This window comes from Plasmodium vivax, chromosome 11, assembly GCF_000002415.2.
Source record: "Plasmodium vivax chromosome 11, whole genome shotgun sequence".
NCBI classification, from domain to species: Eukaryota; Apicomplexa; class Aconoidasida; order Haemosporida; family Plasmodiidae; genus Plasmodium; species Plasmodium vivax.
The window spans coordinates 836610-860873 of record NC_009916.1 but is presented as its reverse complement, the minus strand read 5'-3'; the positions used below and the strand labels follow the sequence as shown (position 1 = coordinate 860873).

Genomic DNA, 24264 nt, shown 5'->3' with positions numbered 1-24264 from the left:
TCCTCAATGCGCCCCCCCTTAACTGCTACACTCTGCAACTATTTTTAAGATAACGGCTGTGCTATTCTGCTCACTGGGGAAGTTAATCTTATTTAGTGTGCCGCGTGGGAGATGCCCATGTTGCGCCTTCCCCCGCTGCGAATTTCACCCTTTTATACACTGACTCACACCTATGTGTACATCCAATTGCGTGTTTCCGCATGCGTGCGATGAGGGGGTTCGTTTCGTTGTGCGCGCGTGGAACCCTTCGCCGGTGTTCTTTCTGTGAGCCTTCCACTGGTCGGGTTTTTTCCGCAGGCTCATTTTTCCTTCCCTCGGCATACTTTTTGCAAGATTGCAATGATGGCACTCTTCGTTCGCGATCCGGTGCTCCTTATTTTGTGGCATATGGTTGCCCAACGTGTGCCTAATTTGTTTAACTATCGTTTTGTTTGTTCCTCACGGGGATACCCTCAAAAGGTTCCTTGTTCGGCAACCAACCTGTTCGTTGATTTTTTTTTAACCGCTAACCGCAAACCGCAGCTGCGACGGGAAATTCAAATGGAGTGACGCTGTATTTTCACGCACGCATGGGCGCGTGCACACCGGCTGTACATCCACATCCTATCGCAATAATACGCGCACGCCGGTTTCGTTTTTAAGTGTATCTCCGCAAATTGAAAAAAATAATATATCTTTCTTTTTCCTTTTTTGGGGATAATTTTCCACATAAAAAAAGTACACATGTGAAAAAAAAAAAAAAATTATAAACAATAAATAATAAATCCCCCTTTTGGGTTATTCTTTTTTTTGGCCCCATTTTTTCACTGCACTGTTAGGACACATCACGCTTTGTTCTTTTTTTTTAATTGTTCCTCTTCCAAGCTCATTAGCTGGCTCTTCCAGAATTCGCGTTCCTGAGGGGGGTGGTGAAATATTTACACATGGTTAAGCGGTGCGGGAGGTGGCCGCGCTATCGGTGGGCGCGGCACTGTCGCTAGCTCAAACACGCAGAAATGCAGAAACGCAGAAACGCAGAGACATGTTGCGCCCCCGTCGTGATACCCCTTACCTGTTTTAGCTTTTCAATTTTCTTCCTCAAATTTAGCAGTATCGCCACGTCGGTTCGTAAAATGCTGCATTTTGAAAGGGAACACGGGAAGAGCAAAATTGAGGTGAACATGCAAAGAAGAAAAAGGCGATGCTTCAAAAAACGAATGTTGGGGAGGCAGTTTCGTACCCATATAGGAAGCATATATTTTCCGTGTAAATGGTCGGCTTGTCGATTTCGTTATCCTTTAAATAGGTGTCTACTTTGTCAAAGTAGGAGATATCTATTTTAAGCTTTTGAAAGAAGTATCTAGCGCTGTATATATTTTTTTCTTCCTTGTCGTCCTCGGGCAATTTGTTTATCTGCCAGCAGGGGGAGGGGCAAAAATAAGGGGCATATAACATATATAGGGGAATAATCTCACAGGAGGGTGTTATCCTCCATTTCGCTGTTCTTTAATCGGCGGATCGCCCTTGGCGCGCCTCTCATCCTGCGCGCTGGATCCTCCGCCATACCGGTATTATCTCCTCCGTGGTTAGCTCAAACTTCTTCTTCAATTTTTTCATATCCGAAGCCTTCTTCAACTCCTGCTTAATTTTGTTTTCAAATTTTTTAATATTTTCCATGGTCATCTCTTCCAGCATGACGTCCTTTTTCGATACTGTATAAGTTTTGTGAATGAGATTTTTCCTCTCGATGTCCGCCTCAATATTGTAGGTGAATTTCACAAGTGGGTGCTTCGCTTTTGCTTCTTTCAACTTAAGGATGTCACTACTGTTTTTCACTTTTTTCGCTTCTTCTAATTTAATTTTTTGATCATACAGATCTTCAATAACTTTCTTAGACACGCTATAAAACCGGTCCTTTATCTCTTCGATGCTCCTTTTGTACTTTTCATCATATACGTCGTGCACAATGACAAAGTGGCATTCGTATTTTTCACACAGTTTGAATAAGTAGTCCGTTTCTTCCTTGGTCCATTTTGGATTCATATTTTTTATTTCTTTTTCGTAGAATTCGTCTGTGTACTTGATGATGTTTATTTTTTTGTTAAATCGTTCGAAGGAGTAGTCGTCCTCCACTTTGTCTTCATCAAAGGCGTTTCTATCTGCGCGATTGGCTCTATCGCCCTTATCGCCCCTATCACCTTTGTCATTTTTATCATTTTTGTACCCAATTTTTTTCCACTTTTTCAGGATCAAATCGTCCTTTCTGCATTTGTTCCTGAAGCTCACTAGTCTCCAGATGCTCACATTTTTGTTACTGAACTGAGGGGGGGAAGGGAAATACGCACGAAAGGCTGTTTTATTTGTTGCCATTTTGGGGGGGATTCACTTGTGGCCGTAACCTCACGCGATTCCACGTACTCTCTTCAACCCGCGTCTACATTCGAGATGGCACAAACGTGTAAATCGCATAGCCACACGATTACACACTTAGATGTGCAGGCCATTACGTTTATCGTTTTTGACGAGGTGGGGAGCGAAAACAGGTTGTCGTTTTCTTTGAGGAAGTTCAACTCCTGTTTGCTCTTCTTCTCCTTCTGCTTCTTCTTGTTCTTTATTTTATCGATGTTGATACCGAGCATGTCATATATTTGACTCATTTTGGGGCATGCGGTTTGGAGGGAAGCTAAGCAGGGGGGGAGTTCGCAGCAGTTGATAAGGGGAGACGGCGCATTTATACTTCGTGAACACTGTGTACGTATAAATGCTCATTATATAAACAAAAAAAAAAAAAAAAAAGGACGCACAACGGGGCAAAGCGGAAAGGGCAACCAAATGGGGAACTCAAATGAGCCTCCACAATGTGGAAACGAAAAAGAACGCAAAAAAAAAAAAAAAAAAAAAGTGAAGTAAATTAAAGGAAAGGCACAACTGCAGGTGCAATTTTTGGAAGGTGTAAAACCACGGGCTGCGCAAAACGACAGTCTAGATAGTTGCACGTGCTTATAAACGCTTGACAAACATGTGAAGTGGGAACGACCAGAGCGGTGGTCTATGCATCTGCCATTCGGGGTTCCCAGTCCTACTTCTACTCTTTACAACTTTCACTTGAAAAAAGGCGTTTTTCCTGTGCACTCAGGAGAAAGTAGCACAAGCGCGTCGTAATTTAAAATTACATAAGCGCATTCGTTTGGCTGTGTATAAGTGCATGCCCCGCACAGCGTACTGTTTGTGGCGGGGGTGTATGTCGCGCATCCCCTCGGGGATTTCGTTCAAATGAGTGTGCCGTTACACAAGCGCTTGTGGTTTAGCATGGGCAAAAAAAAGGCAAAAAAGAACAGTAAAAAAAGAGCAAAAAAAGAGCATATTGATAAGCTAGCCCATTTATTAATACCAAGCAACGGCAATTGCAACTGCTGTGAAAAGTACACGAAGCTGCGATAGGTGGGTATTCCCTGATCGCACTCTTCCAAGGGAAAATGTTCTTCTTAGGCTACCCCCACCCTGTCGACAAGAAAAAGGGATATACCTACCATTAAGCATACATATAAGCATGCACGTTCGCATTTTTTACTTTTCCTATTAGTACATAGTCACGTGCATTCTTTAAAACGCAGGCAATTTTTCCCCCTTGCGCCTCCCTAAAGGTTCCTCTTTTTTTTTACTTCAATTTCTGTGCTTGGCTTCCAAAAAAAAAAAATTGCACAAGCTAAATTTTTTCAAGTGCAACAAAAAAAAATAAAAAAAGGAGAGAGCAAACACAAGTTTATATAACACCACCTTTGCGCTTCGAAAATGGAAGAGATGTGAAGCGGAAGAAAAGGTGGGGACAAATAAAACTTCAAATTAGTGAAAGATTACCAAAATGAGATAAACACAGGGAAGCAAAGTAACATCATGGGATGACGCCCACATTTTGGCTGATCACCCTGTTGATGATTTCATTACAGAAACGTCCTGTTTGGTGTGAAAAAAAAAAATGCACCCTTTTCTTAAGTGTAGTAATAGGTAAATACAACAGCAGCGATGGAAGAAGTGATTGGAATAGTAACACGTCTTGTGCTACGCGATCAAATTTTTTGAGAGAGCAAAAAAAAAAAAAAAAAAATTTAATTAAAAATGGAAGGAGTTCATCGCTAAGCAGTAAGATGCCAAGTGTATTATGCCAGTTTAACGTAGACGCAGAGAAGAGAATATTTTTTCACACCTTATTTAACTTCAGTTTGGTAGACGTGTTAACCATTTTTAAGCTGCTACTACAGCTGAGGAAAATAACTTTATACAAACATAATGGCAACATATTATTTACGGTAAGGGAAACGAAAAAGGGGGACGACTCTTATAAAAGCGCAATTCGCACTTATCTGCTATTTTTAAAAAAATATTTATCGAGAAATGAGCATGCAGAAGACGCCCTTTTACAGCTGTTTAGGGGTCTCCAATTTGAGAAGCAAACGGAAAGGCAAATCGACGCTACGACAATTTATGATGGAAGGGGAAGTGAAGACATTCCTACCGATGGTTATGCTCGAAAGGGGGCTAACAAAAAAAAATTGACCGTTAGGTACATTTTAAAAAAAATTATTCGCAAGCTTAATGTTGACATAAGGCAGAAAGGTTACATAAACAATGTGCGTGATAAATCGTTCCTTTTTAAATTTCTCGTAAACAAAAAAAAATTCCGCATTTTATCATTTTATAAGAAAATAAAAGGGGTGTACTACTTGTGCCGAAATGTTATGTACGTGCAGGTAAACAGCCACCTGCAGAAAGACATAGCAGTGATGAGCCTTGTATCGACGAACAAGTCATTCTTCAAAATTGAGAAGAGCAGAATAGCAGTTGATCCTTTTTACGTAAAATATTATTATAAATATCATCTGAATAAGTTGCTCAGCCTATCTGAACGGTTGTTTCTCTCGGGGGGGAACCTAATACACCTTTCGCAAATCAAAACGTGTATTGGCAAAAGTGAGGAACGGGGTCAAGGTGAGATTTCTTCCCAGGAGAACACCCCCATTTGGAGCACTCGCACTATCCCAAACGAAGCAGAAAATAAAAATAGCATAAAAACGAACCCAGTAATAACACGTTTGAAAAAGGAAGGCATAAACATTAAGGTGATCAACGTGCACCTGAATGGGAAATTCTCCGTCGCAATGCCACTCGTCTTAACGTACAACATAAATAAAGATATTTTTTACTTAAACGATTTGTTCTACGTCGATGGAAGCAAGTATGATGTGGGGAGCATTATCACCCGAAGAGAAATTTATTTTAATAACTTATCCTTTTTTCAGGGGAAAAATTTTAGCTACCTGAACAATGAAAATATTATCCTAAATAGTGACCACCTTCATTTCGACTTAAATTACGTTCTTCTCTTTTACCACTTGTATTTCAATGAGGGGGAAAATTTATACATCCGTCGGTATATAAATCCGACCTTTTGTTTTTACCCCCCCGTAGGTAGTAAGGAAGGGGTGAATTCGAGAAGGGTGGAAAGGGTTGTATACCGCGCTGATAAGAACGTCCTTAATTTTGTTCTTTGAATTTTCCACGGAGTGATTGTGGTGCGGTGCGCCGCTCTGCCACCCAGTAGTGCAGCATCGTCTAAGCGGGGGGGTCTACCCCCCTGTTATCATTATTTTGACCCCCATGTGATGCTACTCACGTTTGGAAAAAGAAGGTAGCCATTTTTTGAATTTCCTCTTTTCACACATACGCTATATTTTCGACAAAAAAAGAAAGAAATTAAACAAAATGATTAATCGTGTTTGTAACTAGATGAACAGATGGCGGGTCAGTGCTTACCCGCGGGTCTCGCCCCCCCTATGCACGCACGTGTTGACGCGATGTCGCGGTTGGGTGTGCCCCACGTGCACCCGTTCGCTCGCACAAGTGGGTGCAACTTTTGAAACAAAAAAAAGGGAAAAAAGGGGGAAAATGAAAAAAAGGATGATGCGGGTGACGCCTGGTGATGCTCGAAGTGATGAGGGTGCCGCCTGGCCACGTCCAGTATGACCCTGATGACTTCCAGCGTCATCCTTTTTTTCTTATCCCCCCGCTAGGCCAACCTCCTCACGTAGTCGTCAATGAACGCGCTCACCGACTTGTAGTTGACGTGCACCTGCGAACCACGTTGACTCAGTTGGCCCTTCAAAAGGCCCATAATTCTGTTCTTGAAGTTTTGCTCGTTGAGGACAGTTTTTCGCCCGTCGATTTTCAAGTGCTGTATATTATCGTCAATGAGTTTTTTCAAATCCTGTTCCATTTCCAAAACGTTCACGTTTTTAAATGTTTCGAGGAGGAGCTCATTTTCGAATCCCACATCTACGTAGTTGAAGAGGAACGCCTTCAAAGAGGTGTTATCTAAGTTGTTCTTAACAGCATAGTTAATGAGGAAGCAAAAGTTTTTCGGCTTTATTAAGACATTTTTGGAAAGCATATTTTTCTTTTTTATCACATCCAGGAGTATATTAACTATAAAATTGGACACATATTTTTCTTCCTCAAATTTTAGGCATTCATTAAAATAGTTATACAAAAAGGGGTCATTCAGGAAGACATAGAAATATTGCTTGGACCACTTGTACTTCACTTCATCTTCGTATATTTTTATTTTATAATTAACATAAAATTTTAGCAGCTTTATAACATGTTTGCTAAGCCTATATTGGGGGATATTCCCTTCGCGCACATAATTGTATATTTCCTTTTTCCTCACAATGTAGTGCGTACTGTCTAGGTAGCTTTTCGTGTACATTTCGCTCGACTTGGCGTGGCAGCTTTTTTCTATCCCCTTTGTGAAAATTCGATTTATAAAATTTCGTTTCTCCTGCTCTATGCAACTCTTAATTTTTCTGAAGCTGTTCACATTTTTTATTTCAACTCGGCTGTACTTCACCTTATCGTATTCAAAAGATATGTTAATGTCTGAGCGGATATTTTCCTTGTTCCCTACGCACACCCCGAGGAGGCACACTTTATTTTTTATCTCCTTCAGGAGGTTAATGCACTCTTCAGCGTTCATGTAGTCATCCTCCACCACGACTTCGGCTAGGGGGATTCCACAGCGGTTGTAATCTAGCAGAATTTTCTTGTTCAGTTGGTTTGCTTCGCTACAACTATGAGGGACCCGTTCGTCACCCTCACAGGTGGACCATTCACCAGTTGTGTCCCCATTCTCCTTCTCCCCTGTGCCACTCCCATTGTTAAGGTTCAAAAAGGCACTGCCCCCCCCAAATGTAGTTCCTTTCCCATCGCTGCTACTTTCGCGGGGGGCATCCTCCGCCCCATCTGGCATATTCACATTTCGGGGAAGGAAGAAACACTTGCTCGTGTCTTCCTCTAGGTGGACGCTCTTTACGCGAAAGTTCTTTCCCTCCACAGAAATGTAACCATCGTAGCCAATCGGCGTTTCCTTTTGCGTAATCTGATATCCTTTCGGCAAATCATAATAATTGTAAATTTTTCGGTCAAAAGAGACAACCCTATTTATGTTGCAATTAAGAATAATGCTAATTAGGTATGTGAACAAGACAGCCGTGCTGTTCAGTAGGCTTAGGGAGCCCACCTCGCCTACACACCTGTTGCATATGTGTTTGTTTGGCCTATTAGAGGTATACTTCGGGTCTTCGCTAATACACCGCTTTGTCTCTGCGGAAATTACCCCTTTTAGAGCCTCCCTCGGAGGTGTTCCCTCTCCTAGCGGATTCCCATCTGCCGCCTCATTTTTTGTCTTCAAAATGTTGTCCTTTAAGAAATTGCACAAATCGATGTAATTCCTCTCGTACGTTTTATCGTCATGTGAAGAAGCCACATTAAAGCAGTTGCAGAAGGCCTTACATTTTGTGCTCAGCTGCACGTGGACTTCCACCCCAATTCTGCATTTTACGTTCCTCTCGATGTCGGCGTAATTGGCTATGGCGTCGCTGCCGCTTGCTCGGTTGTTGGAAACTCTGGTTTTCACTTCTCTGCGCCTTGTTGTTTCCCCCTTACTGCGGAAGAGGAAGTCCCCCGGGCGGGTTACGCGGGTTAGTTTGTAGCAAGTGAATACCTCGGTCGAAATGAAAATGAGAACGCAGGGGAAAAGGGCACGAGCGATCATTATACGTTTATATAAATGTGCATATTTGTGTAGTTATATTGGTGTATAAACCATGCGAGCTGTTTCCCCTTTTTCCTGCTTACGTAGTGGATAACCGCTTTCGCAGGGGAGCTATCGAATGGTTTAGCCGCGCTGCTATACATGTACGGGTGGAGTGCGCCCCTCTGCTTCCTCGTTTTTTTCTTCTCATTGTGTGCCTCCCGCGTGTTAGCCTGTCACTTCAATAGCGGTGTAGTGTTTCCTCTCACCGTTGCGCCCATTTGGCATTAAAAAAGGGTGAGGGGATAATCCGTTTTGAGCACATTTTGGGCTATGCCTCTTTGGGGAAGCACTTCCACGTTGGGTACGTATACAACGTGCGTAGAAAGGCGCGTTTGACATAATCAGATGCGCTGGTGCACCACCTGTTTTGCATCCCCGTTGTGTTGCTCACGTTTTGTAGCAGCCCAGAATGTGGGTTCACCCGCTGTGAGTCCTATTATACATCCCTTATGCAGTGCTGCAATTGTCAGCGTTCCTTTGTATCTGCCGCGCCCCTTTTGTGTGCGCCTATTTTTTATCACAAAAGCTACCCCAAAATTTTTTTATCCCAACTAGCCATTTTTAAACAGTGCGAAAATTAGCCCCGTGAAAGTTTCCAATTTGCTGAAGAACCCAAAAAAGGTAAGGCAAAACGAAGGGGGTAACCAAATGTAGAACTGCTTTACAAAGAGGACGCTCCGAAATGATTCTTACCGACAGGCGCGGGGAAATAATCTCTCAAGTTCCTGTTCACCTTGATGAATATATTAAAGGGCAAAAGAATCATCACAACCTGTTTAGCCAATTTTGAAAGAAGGGGAGGGGGGGGGAAAAGTAACTTCTGTGCTCTTCACACGAAGCAAAAGAGGTGGAAGAAAAGAAAGGGTGTAGCTGATAGTAGAAGTGGGACAAACTTCTTAAAAAATATATGCAATAAAAACGTTATCAATCATTTGGATGCCATAAATTTAATTGAAAATCTGAAACAGGTGACCGAGTGTAATGTCAGCGAAGACATCATTAGGAATTATTTACAGAGAGTAAAACTACTAAACGAAGAATGGAGCCTTAACAAAATATACTTCATTTTAAAAACGCTCGTGAAGTACAACCTTCGCGATGTTGTTTTGATGAACCAGCTGGAGAAGACTGTTAACGGGTTAGTTCCACTGTGCCAAGGAAATAAGGCAGAAAAAGACCCCTTTGAAAATGTGTACATTGTGAGGATATCCTACATTCTGCATGCGTTCTGTCACTTTGGCTACGCAAATTGTGAAGTAGTAGAAACGTTAGTGAACATTTTAAGCACCAAGTTGGACTACATCATTTTTTACAGCAACTATGTGGGTCCCCGGCTTAACGACCATGCCCTGTTCTGCGAGGAAAAAAGCCACTACATTGTGAGGGGGGACACCCTATCTGCCGCGTCGCCCACGCGTGGTGACAAAAATAGTGGCGACGCAAGGGGGGAGGTAAGCACAGTTGGCATATACGATACGCTCGACGTGGAGCGGCAAAGACACAGAGAAGTCTTCGTCAGGAACATTAACTTCAACGAAATCTACCTCATTGTGAACACCCTGAAGGGATCGAAGCACACAAGTAGGGTCTTCCTAAACAAGCTGAAATTTCTGTTTTACTTTAACTGCATAAAGTTAGACCGCGGAACTGATAGCGACTACAAATATGTTACCCTCCTCTTTCATTTCTTTTACGAACCGGATGACCTGCATCTGTCAAACATTATGAAATTCTTTTTAGCGAAACATGCAGATATGAACAATGTGCATGACCTGGTTTTAACCCTGGTGACGGTTTACTACGGGGGCTTGGAAAAGGGAGGGCACCTTAGCAGTATTAGTAGCGGGAGAAACGTCCCAGGGGAGGGGGCACTTCAAAACGATGTACATCTTAACAGTACCCATAGGAAGAACCTTAAATGGGGGCAAAGTGATGATATAATTAGCGTCATAGAAGGCATACATTTCATCCCTAATGGGAAGAAGCAAAAATTGAAGGCGATTCTTCAGCATGTGGATCAGCACAACAGTGTTAGAAGCGCCAACCTTGTCGATCTTATATACGAAAAAGTTTTACACCTGTTGAGCCGTAAATATGAGGAGGAAGAGTTCCAGGGGGAAGAAGCTAGTAACCCTAAATTGTTGCAAACTGTGCAAGTCACGATGAAAGGGAAAGCAAATGAAGCTTCTCTACCCCGAAGTGATAAATCGAGTGAACTACAGAGCTTAACCGAGTTGGTGAAAATTCGCATCTACACCTTTGGAGAAGTAGATTCTTTATTTTATTTGTACTTGCAAAATAAAGTGCACCTGTTTAACATCGATGCGGTGCTGAACATAATGAACAGCTTCATCTTCGTTTACCAGATGCAGAATGAGATGAGCAAAAACTACCATGGGGTAGCTTTAAGTGATAGGTGTGCAAATGTGGCAAGAAACAATTTAGGCAGCCTAACCAGCCTGATCATTCAAATGGTCAGCTCCATGTCCCTGGACAGACTTTATGTCCTATGCAGTTTGAAGGACCTCAGCATGCTGCTTTATTTCTTCTACCAAATAGGCAACATTTTCGTGAACCCACTGTTCGAAGAATTGTACCTAAAAAAGGTACAAAGTTACGTAGACAGTATTGTAATTACCAAGTTGAAGGTTCTTCTGGGGGGAGGAAGCCGGGATGGTCACTCCCCAACTGGTGTTAGCGCGTCGGGACGGAGGGAAAAAACGGAAGAATGCGATGTAGAGGGGAGACAGGATAGCACCCTACCTAGAATATACCCCAATGGAACCTATTCGAGTGAGAAAAGAGAGGCGGTGTCTAACCGTTTTAGTGGGAGTTACCAACTGGGCGGTCCCATGCAGAACCGCCTTAACATACCAAACAGTGGGGAGAACGAAAGGGAAGGCACTGATGGGGATTTCCCAAAGGTGCATTGCCCAAATAGAGAATGCGAGGAGCACGGCGAACCAATTGACGTCCACATTTTGCTGCTCAACATGTACAGCAAAAGGGGGCAAAAGAAGAACGTAATTCACATGTTGCTGGAGATATTGAATAGGCGCCACGTAGGAAGGAAAACCATGCCTTGCGCGATTTACGTAAATTTATTAAACTCTTTTGCCAAACTGAGGTACCGAAATTTGGATCTCATCGGCACTTGCTTACACAAAATTAGTGAACACTCGGGCGAATTGCATTTTTTCGAGTACACCAATTTGCTCATCTCCCTATCGAAGCTTAACGTGTTTGCCGTTAATCTGGGTATGTACGATGGGGCGTTTTCCCCCCAAGATGGTCCTCCCTGCCGAGGCGCTTATCAGGGGGAGACAAACCGGATCTTCCTAAATGAGCACAACGGTGAGGGAACAGAACGACCGGGCGAGGCAAAAATTGTCCAGAATTTAAACAAAATTTTGGAGCAAATAAACGAAAGTATCAGCAGCTTTGTCGCCGCCCCAAATTACAAAATGGCCAATGTCATACCAAACATGCTAAGCAGTTACACAGTTCTGGGCTTTGACAAAATTGATTTTAAAAATGTGAACAAACTGTTGGAGTGTTTTCACGACTATGTGTTTGGTTACTTCGGGGGGGGGCGCCCAATCAGCGATAGAATCCCCCCAATGAGTGACCGAAGCCGCACCGTTGGCGACACCCACCCGAGTGAGGACGAACACTCATATTGGCACCAAGACATTCTCACCTGCATGGATAACCCACTCAGAAAAAACCACTACTGGTACTTCAGCGAAAAGAACAACATCCTTGTGACGAGAAGGGACACGGATGGAACACTGTACCTTCCAATACAGTGCTTGTACCAAGTGTACATTTTTAATGTCTACTTCGGGGCGTACATGCAGCGCTTGTTTAGTTCCTACGCAGGTGGTAAAGTGGGTCAAGGGGAACTTCCAATTGGGGAGGAGGCGCTAATTGGCCACCCCAGTGGAGCAAACAGCCCAAGAAACCTTCCACACAGTACAAATTCATTTTTAAAAAACAACCCAGGTGTTAAGAACCACGAAAGTTCCACCCTTTTAAGCGAACGCAGCAAGCACATCCTAAATAACGTCACTTTTTTTGTCAAGTATATAAACAATTTTTATAAAAAGAAGAGATACGAAAGGTACAATCTTTGCACGCAGTTTGTGCACAGGTGTGAGGATAAGGCAGCCTCAAATGAGCAGCTAATTGATTACGTAAAAAAGTGTCGCATGGAAATCAAGAGGGACCTCACCAGTGTGCATTCGTCCAGTTTTCACAGAGAGGTTCTGTCCACGCTGCTTTCCCTGGGCGAGAAGAATGTGCAGTGCGAGGTAACGAAATGGAGTGGGCGCCATCTTTGTGTAGCGGTGGCGTATGCGTAGGGGAGAAGTTATTCGGGGTGTGTGTCTGGGAGGTGGCTCCCCGTGTACCAGCCTTCCGAGGATTCGTCTGAAAATTTTCACCGCTTCGTTACCGCTTCGTTACCGCTTCGTTGCCGCTTCGTTACCATATGTTTACCATTTTTTCACCGCTTTCCCCACGAAGGTCCCATTCATGGACGGAATATACACCGTGGACATCGTCGTAAACAATTCGGTAAAGGAAAAAGTGTGCACTCTTGAACACAATTTTGTTTGCACACACCACACGTTTAGTTAACACATAACTGTGCACGTCTTTCCTCTTTTGTTCCCCCCCCTTAGGTGTGCATAGAAATTAACGGGAGCAACCATTACTACTACGATAGTAACTTGAAAAGGTCGGGGGAAAAACTCGATGCCCTAAATTTGGTAAAGTATTACCTGCTGAGTAAGAAGTACAAATTAATTTTGGTCTCCTACCTGGACTGGAATAATCTGAAAAGTGCCGAGGAGAAGAGGGACTACTTGGCGAAACGGATCCACGTGTAGAATCCACGCGTAGAGTGCGAATCATGGGAAGGACGCACTTCCTTCATTTTAAAAAACACTTATAGCGATGCAAAAGTTGTACTTCAAAAAAATGCAGTTGAACGAGTGCTACCCTGGGCATACCATCAAATGGGCACTTCCAGCAAAAAAAAAAAAAAATTTTATATGACAAAATTGTGGCTTCACAAAATGGTCTTTTACGTTGGTATCACCAATGTGCCTACCTCCGCGCTGTAATGCTATCCATGAAGGACTGTATATTATGTACATCATTTTGCGTGGGAGCACTCTCTGGAAGGTAGTTATAATTGCAGTGCAAGTGCAGGCGATACACCTGCGTTTGGACGTTGAGGAAGTTGAGTTTTTTGTAAATTCTTAGGGCGATCTCGTTATCCACAGTCAAGTCGCATCTGTTACATTGGTAAATGTATTTAAGCACGTAGATACTTATGTACATAATTAACAAGCCGAATCCTCTGTTTCGATAGTTTTTATCAACTACAAGTCTTTCAATGCGAGAGTCGAAGAATCTCCCCATGTGAAACAGCAGATACATTTCTGTGTACCCCACTATATGTTTCCCGTCTAAGTTATATTTTTTTAGTTCCTCAGGGATGTCACTTCCACTTAGTATTGCTTTCGTTTCGTGTTTTTCTTCCCCCTTTTTGAAGTACTTTTCGTCTTTCTCTTTTCCCTTTTTTATGATATCTTCTATGCCCAAAATGGACGATTTTAAAAATTTCGGGGGGGTAAACTCTCCAACCTTTTCCCCGCACGAACTGTCCTTATCGTACATGTAGAGGACATACGGATAGTAAAGGGATTTCCCCAACATCTCAAAGAAGATTGTGGCTCCGAAAAATAAATTGCACGTTGTGACATCTCGCAGGAGACTGTTGCAAACGGTTAGGTATTCATAGTAAGTTGATACTACCTTAAATTTAAATTTGTAATTGTTAAAAAGGAAAACGTACTTGTACAGCACCCTCTTCTTGTTTAGCACGTCTAAATAGGCTCTCTTCCATTCATCGGGCTTACTTATCACGGGGAGGTTTTTTTCTTTGCTGTTTTCCATTTTGAATGTCACGAACGGGGTTGGCTTAACCGTGAGGGGGGAAGGCGGAAGAGGGGGAAAAAAAAAAGGCCCAGTTTTTATCTATTACCTGAGAAAGATACTCCTTCAGGGAAACCCTTTAGGAAGTTTCTCTGCATAGCATCATCTCCCTAAGGAGGTGAAAAAAAAGAAAAAAAAAATAGCGCTCACTATGCAGCGGCTTCACAAAAACTTCACCTTTTCGGAAACTCCTCGGTAATTACCCCTTCTGCAGATCGGCAGGGCAGACTTTTTCCGCCCATGCGGGGGTTGCCCATAAATGTGTAAAGTCGGTGATCTGACAGTGCGGCCATATGCAAAGCATACTTTCATGTGCATATATAGGGCCAACTCGCGGGTAAGGAAAACGCACGTGTGTTTTTCTCCGCATAAAGGGGTTGGAAGCTTCTTACGGTGCTTCTACTTCAATTTCGTTGTGCCGGTCAACATAGGTGCGTCCCACGTGCGACGCTTTAATTTAAAGAAAATATATTCCCATTTAAAATAAGATATACACACCGTTGTGATAGTTAAACGAGCGATTATAAGTGCATTCCAGGTCGCTCACTCTTTTTCGCTTCAATGTGCAAAGCGTGGAACGGTTAATAAGCGTAAGGTTTTAAAAAGGAAAAAAGTTCCTACAGGAAAGGGTTGTGTTTGTCATCAGGTGTCCCAATTCGGGTGAATTATGGGCGGAAAAAAAAAAAAAAAAAAAAATGACACTCAAAAGTGTGTATGCAAAAATGCGGTAAAAGTTATTCACGCATTGCGTAGGAGGGGAGAGCTTCCATTGTGTTCACGTTGATATCACCTCAAGGGGGCACATATCGAACGGCCAGCGTTGTAAATTAGCGAAAGGCGCTTCAAACCAAATTCGTCGAAAAAGGCCGTCTCCACAAATCGATTCGGAGTGGGTATCAATGAAGCAGATACAGTTGGGGAAATACCCTCTTTTTTAAAAAGTTCGCACGGCTTATTCGTTTGCAAGAGGGCACAATATTCTTCTATGCCTTATCTGGTTGGCCTTACCAACACTGGTGTAGCCCCTTTCATCCCAGTTTGCACACAAGGAAGAGATAGCCCTCAACCATCTCTCAACATGACCTACAATGAAGCTTCCCCGCGGGAATTCTTTACGAGCAACTTCTCATACATTTCGTGGTAGTTCCTCGAGAAGAGAACCTCATAAGGAAGCGGAAGGGAGGTGGCGAAGTGCTCCTTCTTAAATCTAGCTATCTCACTGTGCGTGTACTGCTTCAATTCGGTGACGGTTTTTAACTGAGTTAGTAATTTTCCGTGGTCCCATAGGAGAAGCAATTTCTGTTCTACCTTTTTGGGGGTAATGAAAGATTGCTTATTTGCATCCAAGACATTGACGCAGGCAATTTGTTGATTCTCAGAAGGGGGTGCTTCATCAAAATGTTGGATTACATCATGGGCAGCTAAATTATCATCTGTGTATAATCGGTAGACCCTCTTTCGGTAGGGAAAATTAGCTTTTTTATTTTCATTTGTTAATTTAAAACACGGGTGGCTGTCAATCTCGACTAGCTTGTATACAAGTCCTAGGGAGGGCTGCGACTGACATGTGATTAGATTAGTTCCAATGGCAAAAATGTCCACATGGTGCTCCTGTGCGTGTAATTCTTTTATTACTTGCTCGTTCAGATCATTACTAATGCATATTTTTAAATCACGAAATGGGACATTTAACTTTTCAGAAACATCATTAAATATTTTTTTGCATTCCGTTGTGAGGTAACTTAAATCGCCTGAATCGATTCTAATTCCAATTGGCTTGTAATTTATTTCATGCAAAGATAAGGCAACGATTAAAAAGTTGTAAATCCCGGACTGTAACGAGTCATACGTATCTATAAGGCATATAAAAATTTTGGGGTTAATTTGTGCAAATGAGACAAAGGCGGTCAATTCACTCTCTTTTGCCAATTCGCACTTGTACAGTTGGTGAATGATCTCTTTGTTCTTATGTACAATGCTGAGGAAGTCATGGCCGTCTAGATATTTGCTATGCAACGCTTCCCCATGCTGATAGGAACAGATAAACGAATGGGACATAGTCCCTATTATTGGAATGTCATAAAGGAAGGAAGCATATACGTTTGATGTGAAATCGCAGCCAACGGCAGAATATCTCGTCCCACTTAGTGCACCATCTGGACCTTGGGCTCTCCTACAACCAAATTCGGCTAGCGGTTTATAATTTATGGAAATTTTATAAAGCATACTGTTGGTAGCTATCAAGGTGGGATAATTTATCATATTCAGTAAGGCACTTTCCAAAATTTGACATAGCAGTAATGGGCCCTGGACTACCATTAACGGTTCATGAGGAAATACTATCGACCCTTCCTCCATACAGTAAAGAGACACATCCCTTCCACTTAATCCTTTCAGGTAATTTATAAACAAATCGATATCTTCGTAGTGAGACATTTTTTTTCTAACAAATTCTAACTGCGCTTCGGTAAATCGGAACGAATTGATATACTTAACAGCTTCGTACACTCCCCCTAGAATTGCGAATTTCCCATTAAAGGGGCACTTTCTAAAATATATTTCAAACGTAGATTCCTGTTCGTGCTTCTTCTGCCTAAAGAATGTGTAGGCCATTACCAAATGGTAGTAATCCATAAACAGTGCATTCACTGTGTTGCTGTGGGGTATGTCAATATCTTTGTTAATCCTATTTTCTATAATAAACTTGGTGCAGTTAACCAGAGAAACCATTTTCAGTTTTTCCGCTGGGCAGTTGCTTCCTTGTTCGTAATTCAATACGTTCGAACAGGTCCCATTGGATGCTACTTTTGAGACTTCCATTTTTTTTTTATGCATTTCCATGGGGCATACCTTTACCGATGAGTCCACGCAGCTCCCATTTGTCACATCCAATTCGCCCTTCTTTTTTAACATTAACAGGTGTTTTAAATCGGATTCTGTAATTGGGATATCGTACACATAGAGGGAGTTGCTGCTCTTATCAATCCTCACGTTATCCATTAGGTTGCAATTTGCCCCTCCTATTCCATCCGCCTTTCCGTTCAGGTACGGCTGCTCAGCAAGGGAAATGCCGTTACTGCCGCTAACGTGGTCGTCACTCATTTGGGCATTCAGGGGGGGTAGTTACTTGCGTTCACTGGCGTCTTTCTCGTATATGGGAAAAAAGCCCGCAAAAATTGCATACATATAAGTATGTATGTGCTATGCGCTATTTGCCTATGGGGAGACTTATCACCTCGAATGATCAAAGGGATGAAAGAAATCCGCTTTTTAAACGAAGTAATTCTTTTTAATACTATATTTCTTTCCCTTTTCTGCTGATCACACCTTTTTTTATTTTCAGTTTTGGGGTGCTGCAGAATGGAGGTCGGCGGGGCTTCACTTGGTCGTGTGCTATGTACTCGAAGATGCACATACATGTGGAGCAAAAAAGCTTGCGGCGATTCCTTTGCAATCTAAAATGGGCGATAACCTAAAATGCTGAAAATTGCAATTCTGTAGGGTTATGCGAAGAACAAAAATTAGCCGATGTTGTGCATTTGTATATGTTTTTTTTTTTTTTTTTTGCACAAGCGGGGGTTATGCAAACAAGATGGCACAAAAATTATAGCAAGAAAAGGAAAAAAATAAATAGCCCTTCTTGATGAGCGTAAGTCAAGCTAACCGATTTTATCGGCAGAGTGCACATTCTACCTAATTGCTCGCCCGCGTGACTATTATTTAATCGTAGAAAAGGTGTACATAGCGTTTTTTCACCCCTCTGTATGTATTGCCTGCATAAGGTACGCCTGTACATGCGTACATGCCTGTGAGGGAAGGCTCATAATTTTGCATATAACGTGTACTTCTTACATTTGAAAGGAAATGACATTTTAGGTGGTGGCCGGAGGAGAATCTTTCTCCCCGTTAGTATACGAGAGGGATGCGCACAAGTTTTACCTATATGAAGAAGTGCCACATTTGCGCTTCACACTTTGGTTTAATTTTTTTTTTTTTTTTTTTTTTTCCCATCCGTATAAATAAGTCAAATACTTCGAAGTCACTCCTTTCCGATTATACAAAAGCGGGACGACGATGTAGATAAATTTTCGCCCAAAGAAAGCAAAGCCAACTTTCACTTTTCGAAATGGGTGTCCATTCTGCTTGCAAATTGCGATCGCCTGTTGTGCGTAGTTACGCATGCACATAGACACTTCATCATGGGTATCTCTCAACACGGCAGCAGTTTTGTTACTGCGTTTTTGTTGTTGCATTTTTTTTGCAGCATTTTTGTAGGAAGTGAAAAATGATGTTAAAGTTAAAAGATAATTTTTTCCCGCAAAAAAGGCGAGAATGTTATCACACGGGTGGTAAACTGGAGAAAAATGCGAACACGAGCATGCGCACATGTAGATGGCACGTGTGTACTGTACGTACTGGTACCCGCAATCTGCATATGCCTTCGCTCATTGCGCACATGAACATCAAGCTCAAGCACAAGCATAGTTTGTTTGTAGGAGAAGTGAAAGTGATAAAAATTGGGTGAACAACAAAAGGGGGATATTCCCATGGGGGGAAAAAAAAAAAAAAAAAATTAACAACAATGAGGTAAAAAAAAAAGGGGGGGGACGCACATGTGTATATGCATATGTAAATGAAGTAGCGAAAAAAAAACAAAGGAATACCATATATGTATGTAATATGTACATATATGCAAATAACGGCACACCGCGGTAGGCACATTATTTGTAACATTAAAAAATTATCGTTCGCGCAGATGAGCAACATGCGCTTCTCTCGCCCGTATACGTTCAGCAGGACTTCTCAAAGCTGCCATCATTCTTTTTTTTTTTTTTGCACACGGTTTGGAACACCTTCGAATAAATTTCTGGCCTCGTAAAACGGGTTTCATACTTCTATTGTGAAACTGCGCGGGGATGGCACATGCATCGTGTCTGAGTTTCTGGAAGCGCGCGCTGGCACCCGCATGGCGTTACACAGGCGAAGTTGCGCACGCGAAGTTACATTGCGACGTTACACAGGCGAAGTTACGCACGCGACGTTACGCACGCGGGAACAAAAAACTGAACAGCAAAACGTCAAAGGACCTGAGCTGCAAAATGCGGCGAGCAGATCCTCCAACCAGTTTTCGAAAACATGGGGAAAGACTTAAACAGCGCACACGAACGCGCGGCACGTCAGAGGAACTGAGAAATGGCTTTCTTCTGGTCCTCCGTCAAATATTTCGGAAACTGTACTAAAAATTTGATATATAAATCTCCAAATTTGTTCGAGTCCTTAATGGGCATTCCTTTATTTTGCACTTTTAAAATTTCATTGTGGAATGTGACGGTTTGTTTGTTTATGCGAATAGGGGCCCCGCTGATATGATCGATATCTTTGGAAAATCCAATTAAAGCATCCTTCAAAGATATTTCATAAAATTGATGTAAGTCATTATTTTTTCGTTCATACACTTTATGTTTCTTTGTTTGGATAACAAAAATAACATCACCACTTTCGTGTCCTATTTCTTGTTTTCCTTTTTTTTCGAAAACAATTTTATCATTATTTTTCATCCCCTTTTCCACTTCCAACGTTAACTCAATTGTTTTTTCTTCCTTCATACCATTCGGACAGTAGGAACATTTTTGATTCCATGCTTTTCCTCTATCAATACAGTTTTCATCCCTCATTTTATTTTGCATAATGAAGCCTGGAGCAACTTGCTGGGTAACAGTTTTATATCCTTTACCACTGCACTCCTTCTTCTTCATGATGCAGTCATCACTTCTTAGGCAGTTCACATCCCGAGTATAAATAACTGAAAAGAAATCGCCTTTATATAACTGCTCCAAACTCATTTCCACATTTAACGTTAAACTGTCGGCCTTTTTCATTTCCTCTCTTCTAAATCCTCCTGCTCCACCAAAAAAACTTTCATAAATGTTAAAGTGATCAGTTGGATCTTCCTCCATTTTGTTGGACTCTACATTTTTCGCTGCCTCTAACCCATGGTGGTCATACACCTTTCTTTTTTCTTCATCTCCTAATATTTCATATGCCTCTGCAATTTCGCTGAATCGATTATTCGAGTTTTTATCTTTTGCCTTATCTGGGTGGTACTTTTTGGATAGCTTTCTGTACGCCTTTTTGATCTCCTCCGTGCTGGCGTACTTGTGAACCCCCAACACGTCGTACAGCTTGCTGTGGCTGTAGTCACTGTCCACATCTTCGTGCGCGTACCAGGCGCTGATGAAGATGCTCCATCTTTGGTTTATTTTGAAGGTTTTCAAAAAGGCCAGGAATAGCAGCGAGTAGTATAGTTTTCTCCTGATCATGTTTTCTGAAGTGTGCCCTGCGGGGGGGGAGCCGAGTGTTAAGGGGGTGTTATCAGCTTGGTTGCGACTTTGTTACGACTTTGTTGCGACTTTGTTACGACTTTGTTACGACTTTGTTACGACTTTGTTGCGACTTTGTTGCGACTTTGTTACGACTTTGTTGCGACTTTGTCACGACTTGGTCACGACTTGACGCAGACGCAACTGCCGGTTCAGCGGTGCTTACCTGAATATGCCGAAGCGTCCTCAGCTCAAAATGTTACAGCATTGAGGGGGTGTATACATGTAGGCTTATCCCGCAATATGTATGCGTTATATTGTAGCCCGTTTGTGAAGGCTCAAACGGCGCAGATGCTATAGCACTGCAAAAGGGGAAGTTCAGCAGCTCAAGCTATTATTGCACTTTAGAGAGGTGCCACTTCCTGGTTGTGCTATTAGGAGCCTATACCTTCTTCTTCTGTGCGTTCGTTAGAGGAGTGAATTAGTTTTACTTATCAAAACAACAAATGACGCAAACCTTTTTGGCGAAGAATGCCTACTAGGGTAATAAGTTTCCCTTCTTTTTTTTTTTTTATTTTTGGACTTAGTGCCAACTTTATGCTTATAATTATTATATTATAGTTTTTTATTTTTTTGGCTGTGATTTTTCCTCATAAATATCGATGCCTATTCAATTTAATTTTCCATGATTTTTTTATTTTCATTTAATTAATCGTTTGTAAATCATTGCCACAATGGCTAATAACTCGATGCTTTCACTAAAAAAAGTTACTGTACTGTACTATACTGTAACAGTTAATAAGATCAAAGAATAAATTCCTCAGGAAAGAACTGAATAAATTAAAGCACTCAAAAAAATTAAACGGTATGTATATTGTACATATAATATATATAAATTTTTTTTTTTTTTTTAAATATACATCAGCAATTGGGATGAAAATAAAATTCACGCGCAAGGACCATGGGGATAAATATAAACAAACATGCGCGATGGAAAAACGAAAAAAAACATCTTTCTTTTTGTGCTTTTCCATTTGCTTATTTTTTTTGAGTATTTAAGGAAAAATTAGCAGATTGGATAAGCAAAAAAAGATAGCAAATTGTATACCCAATTTTTCTTTTGAGCAAGCGGAATAATATGAAGTAAACTTGGGAACAATTCAACGGCGTAAAAAAAGTGTCCAAATTGGGGGCATAAAAAAGGAGGAGAAAAAGGCTCCCCTGGAGCATTCACAAACGGTTTGCATAGAATTCGATGCATACGTTATTTAGGCAATGGAAATTTTGTATTCATTTGTTAATTGTACATAAATGTTACATACATTTTTTCCATTTTGCTTTTTTCTTGTGGGGGAACTATCGTACCTATAGCTGCATGTTGGAAGGTATGGGAACCTCCTCTTGGTCTTTTTTTTTATATTCGCTTAAGCTGCAATCGCATCGCATGTGTACCTGGCGAAACAACTGATGTACGCCCAACGATGGCGCGAAAGAAAAGACCAGGTGAGCGTTACGAAAAAAAGGGAAGCAAATGCGGAAGTTGAGTTTTCCGCAAGGGGGAAAAAAACGGCTGTACAATGGTTGTGCTGAGCGAGACGTGGTATAGAAAAAAATTCCCCCCCTTGGCATATTAATTTTTGCCGGGAAAATAAAATCCCCGCAAGTGAGACCACTATACCGCTTACAATGTGGCAGCATTTTGCATAACTTTTTTTTTGCCATGGGTTTCTGTTTACCCCACTTCCAACTCTGCATATAACAATGTTTGAAATAAAAGTGGTGAAAAGATAACCAAACCAGGGGTTCTTTTTCAGTTTTCTCAACATGAAGTGAGCAAAATGGGGGAATGAATCCCTCGTCGGGAAAAATAATTTTGTTCACTCTAGAAGGTATAAAAAAGGAAAGTTGCCGCGTTCCAAATGGAAAAGGCTGCAGAATAGGGAATACCCAAAAGGAACAGCTTTTCCCTTCTTTTTTTTTTTTTTTTAATTTTGTTCCCGTCTTTCAAGTCAGTTGGATTATTTTAGAAAAATTTTTAACATGCGAATGTAATGAAGAACGAAATGAGCAACTTAAAGGGCGAAAGGCTTCCACGAGTGGAATGTAAAGAAGCAATTTCCTCGACTTCTTTGTAATGAGTAAAAGATCCCCCTTTTAACAAAATGAACATTTTACTCCAAAGTTGTACTGATGAAAAAATTGACGCCACATCGGTTGCGAAATGTTACAAAGGCGTATGAAAGAATGTGATGAGATCGTGTAAAATAGATCACGCAATGTTCTTTTTCCTCACGTGTTGCAATATACGTTTAACTTTTCGTTATGTAACGGGTATGTGACTTTTTGCGAGGAGGAAGACGCAAATTGGCAACCTACAATAATGACAGTGGTGTTAAAATGTTACTTGTTTGCAAAAGATAGGATGGTTCGTTTAGGCACTACATGGGTCAACCAGTTGGCATATACGTAACCACAGTAATTTTAAGTTATTTTTTTTTTATTTTATCGAAAAAAAATGCGAGTAAAATGTAGAAGCCTGGAGCGCACATCCATTTTTTGGGAAAGCGGAAAATCTTGCACGCACCACGAGGGGCACGAGATATTCATTTGCTCTCTTTGTTAAAGGAGCATTTAAATGTTGGATTAAATACACGAATAAAAAATTGCTTCCTTTTTCGTTTTACGTTTTTTTATAAAATTGGGAATGCTCAAATTTGTTTTTTTTGTTTTTTATAGCATTATAAAATGGGCGATAATGTACATGTAATAACATCATCGATCAGGGCATTTTCTCACAAAGCCTGTTTCGATTTAACCTTTTTTTTAGCAACTGTGCGCGTTACATTTTGCATATCTACAGTTAATGTAAAAATGTAATCTTTTGGCTGTATATACAGTCCTTTGCCTGGCAAGGGCCCAACATACTGGGGCAGCAGAAACTGAGAAAGTGCGAAATGTGCGAAAAGTGAGAAAAGTGCGAAAAGTGAGAAAAGTGCGAAAAAAGCGAAAACTACGAATATTCTTAACATTTGCCATTTGGAGAGATTCGTTTTGGTGAAGCACTTTATTTTTTTTCCCGCTTTTATGTGGTCCCTTTTTTTTTAAGGTGTAACTTATTAGTGTCTGTGTAAAAGGGAGAGTACTGGTGGGAAACGAAGCAGTAACATGTGGATCCACTCCTGTTCTTGTTGGAAGCATCCGTGTGTTACATGTAAATTTTTTTAATTTCACCTTTTTCTGATCGTATGTGTGATCGTTTTCACTTTTGCTTTCTCTCCGCTTGCGTATGGCATTACCACTGCCCACCCATTCGCATTTCGCGCGAGCAGTATGTAAAACTTTCCATTAGTGGACTGTGGCAATTTCAAAGGTTAACTAATGAGCCATGCGCGAGCAGACGCGTGTAGCACCAATTCAAGTGCATGTCAAAATATTGCATATTTGCATGCGGCCACTATGTATAATATGCACAGGTACGCCCTTGTTTGCACAATGTGCCGCAAGCTTATAAACCTGCGAATATAAGCGGGGGGAACACCTTTTTTTTTTTTTTTGCCACTTGAAAAAACGCATATATGTTACCATTACCCATTTGTAACTGCAAAAGGGGAAACAAACCGCAACAAACAGAACATAGCGGAAAAAAGTGGGCTAATTTTAACACGAGCACAAGTGGCCAAAAAAATTTGCTACTTTTTTTTTTTTTTTTTTAAAAAAACGTTAAGCCCTAAAGAAGCAAGCATGCACTTGCAATGCATTTAAAACACTTAAAAAAAAAAACATCGAATTGCAGAATAGAAATTATCGATC

The 24264-nt window shown here is 41.4% G+C and overlaps 7 protein-coding genes across 7 annotated transcripts; 2 read left to right on the top strand and 5 right to left on the bottom strand.

The window, feature by feature from the left end:
- Nucleotides 1-824: 824 nt before the first annotated feature.
- On the bottom strand, nt 825-2636 carry PVX_114530 (hypothetical protein, conserved; the record flags this gene model as incomplete). The annotated part of the gene is made up of 5 exons (XM_001616244.1): nt 825-896; nt 1052-1115; nt 1220-1392; nt 1546-2298; nt 2487-2636. 5 exons carry the CDS (start codon nt 2634-2636, stop codon nt 825-827), a joined length of 1212 nt encoding a protein of 403 aa, XP_001616294.1.
- A 1488-nt stretch (nt 2637-4124) lies between these two features.
- Nucleotides 4125-5528, top strand: PVX_114535 (hypothetical protein, conserved; the record flags this gene model as incomplete). Its single annotated transcript, XM_001616245.1, has 1 exon — nt 4125-5528. The coding sequence occupies one exon, from the start codon at nt 4125-4127 to the stop codon at nt 5526-5528; it is 1404 nt and encodes a 467-aa protein (XP_001616295.1).
- A 206-nt stretch (nt 5529-5734) lies between these two features.
- On the bottom strand, nt 5735-8086 carry PVX_114540 (glutamyl-tRNA, putative; the record flags this gene model as incomplete). The annotated part of the gene is made up of 1 exon (XM_001616246.1): nt 5735-8086. One exon carries the CDS (start codon nt 8084-8086, stop codon nt 6044-6046), a length of 2043 nt encoding a protein of 680 aa, XP_001616296.1. The 3' UTR covers nt 5735-6043.
- A 779-nt stretch (nt 8087-8865) lies between these two features.
- Nucleotides 8866-13020, top strand: PVX_114545 (hypothetical protein, conserved; the record flags this gene model as incomplete). Its single annotated transcript, XM_001616247.1, has 3 exons — nt 8866-12441; nt 12656-12706; nt 12814-13020. The coding sequence occupies 3 exons, from the start codon at nt 8866-8868 to the stop codon at nt 13018-13020; spliced, it is 3834 nt and encodes a 1277-aa protein (XP_001616297.1).
- A 220-nt stretch (nt 13021-13240) lies between these two features.
- On the bottom strand, nt 13241-14095 carry PVX_114550 (N-acetyltransferase, putative; the record flags this gene model as incomplete). The annotated part of the gene is made up of 1 exon (XM_001616248.1): nt 13241-14095. One exon carries the CDS (start codon nt 14093-14095, stop codon nt 13241-13243), a length of 855 nt encoding a protein of 284 aa, XP_001616298.1.
- Nucleotides 14096-15217: 1122 nt separating this feature from the next.
- PVX_114555 (nicotinate phosphoribosyltransferase-like protein, putative) lies at nt 15218-17650 on the bottom strand (the record flags this gene model as incomplete). Its single annotated transcript, XM_001616249.1, has 1 exon — nt 15218-17650. Exon 1 carries the CDS (start codon nt 17234-17236, stop codon nt 15218-15220), a length of 2019 nt encoding a protein of 672 aa, XP_001616299.1. The 5' UTR covers nt 17237-17650.
- A 1661-nt stretch (nt 17651-19311) lies between these two features.
- Nucleotides 19312-20454, bottom strand: PVX_114560 (DNAJ domain protein, putative; the record flags this gene model as incomplete). The annotated part of the gene is made up of 1 exon (XM_001616250.1): nt 19312-20454. One exon carries the CDS (start codon nt 20452-20454, stop codon nt 19312-19314), a length of 1143 nt encoding a protein of 380 aa, XP_001616300.1.
- Between the last annotated feature and the right edge of the window lie 3810 nt (nt 20455-24264).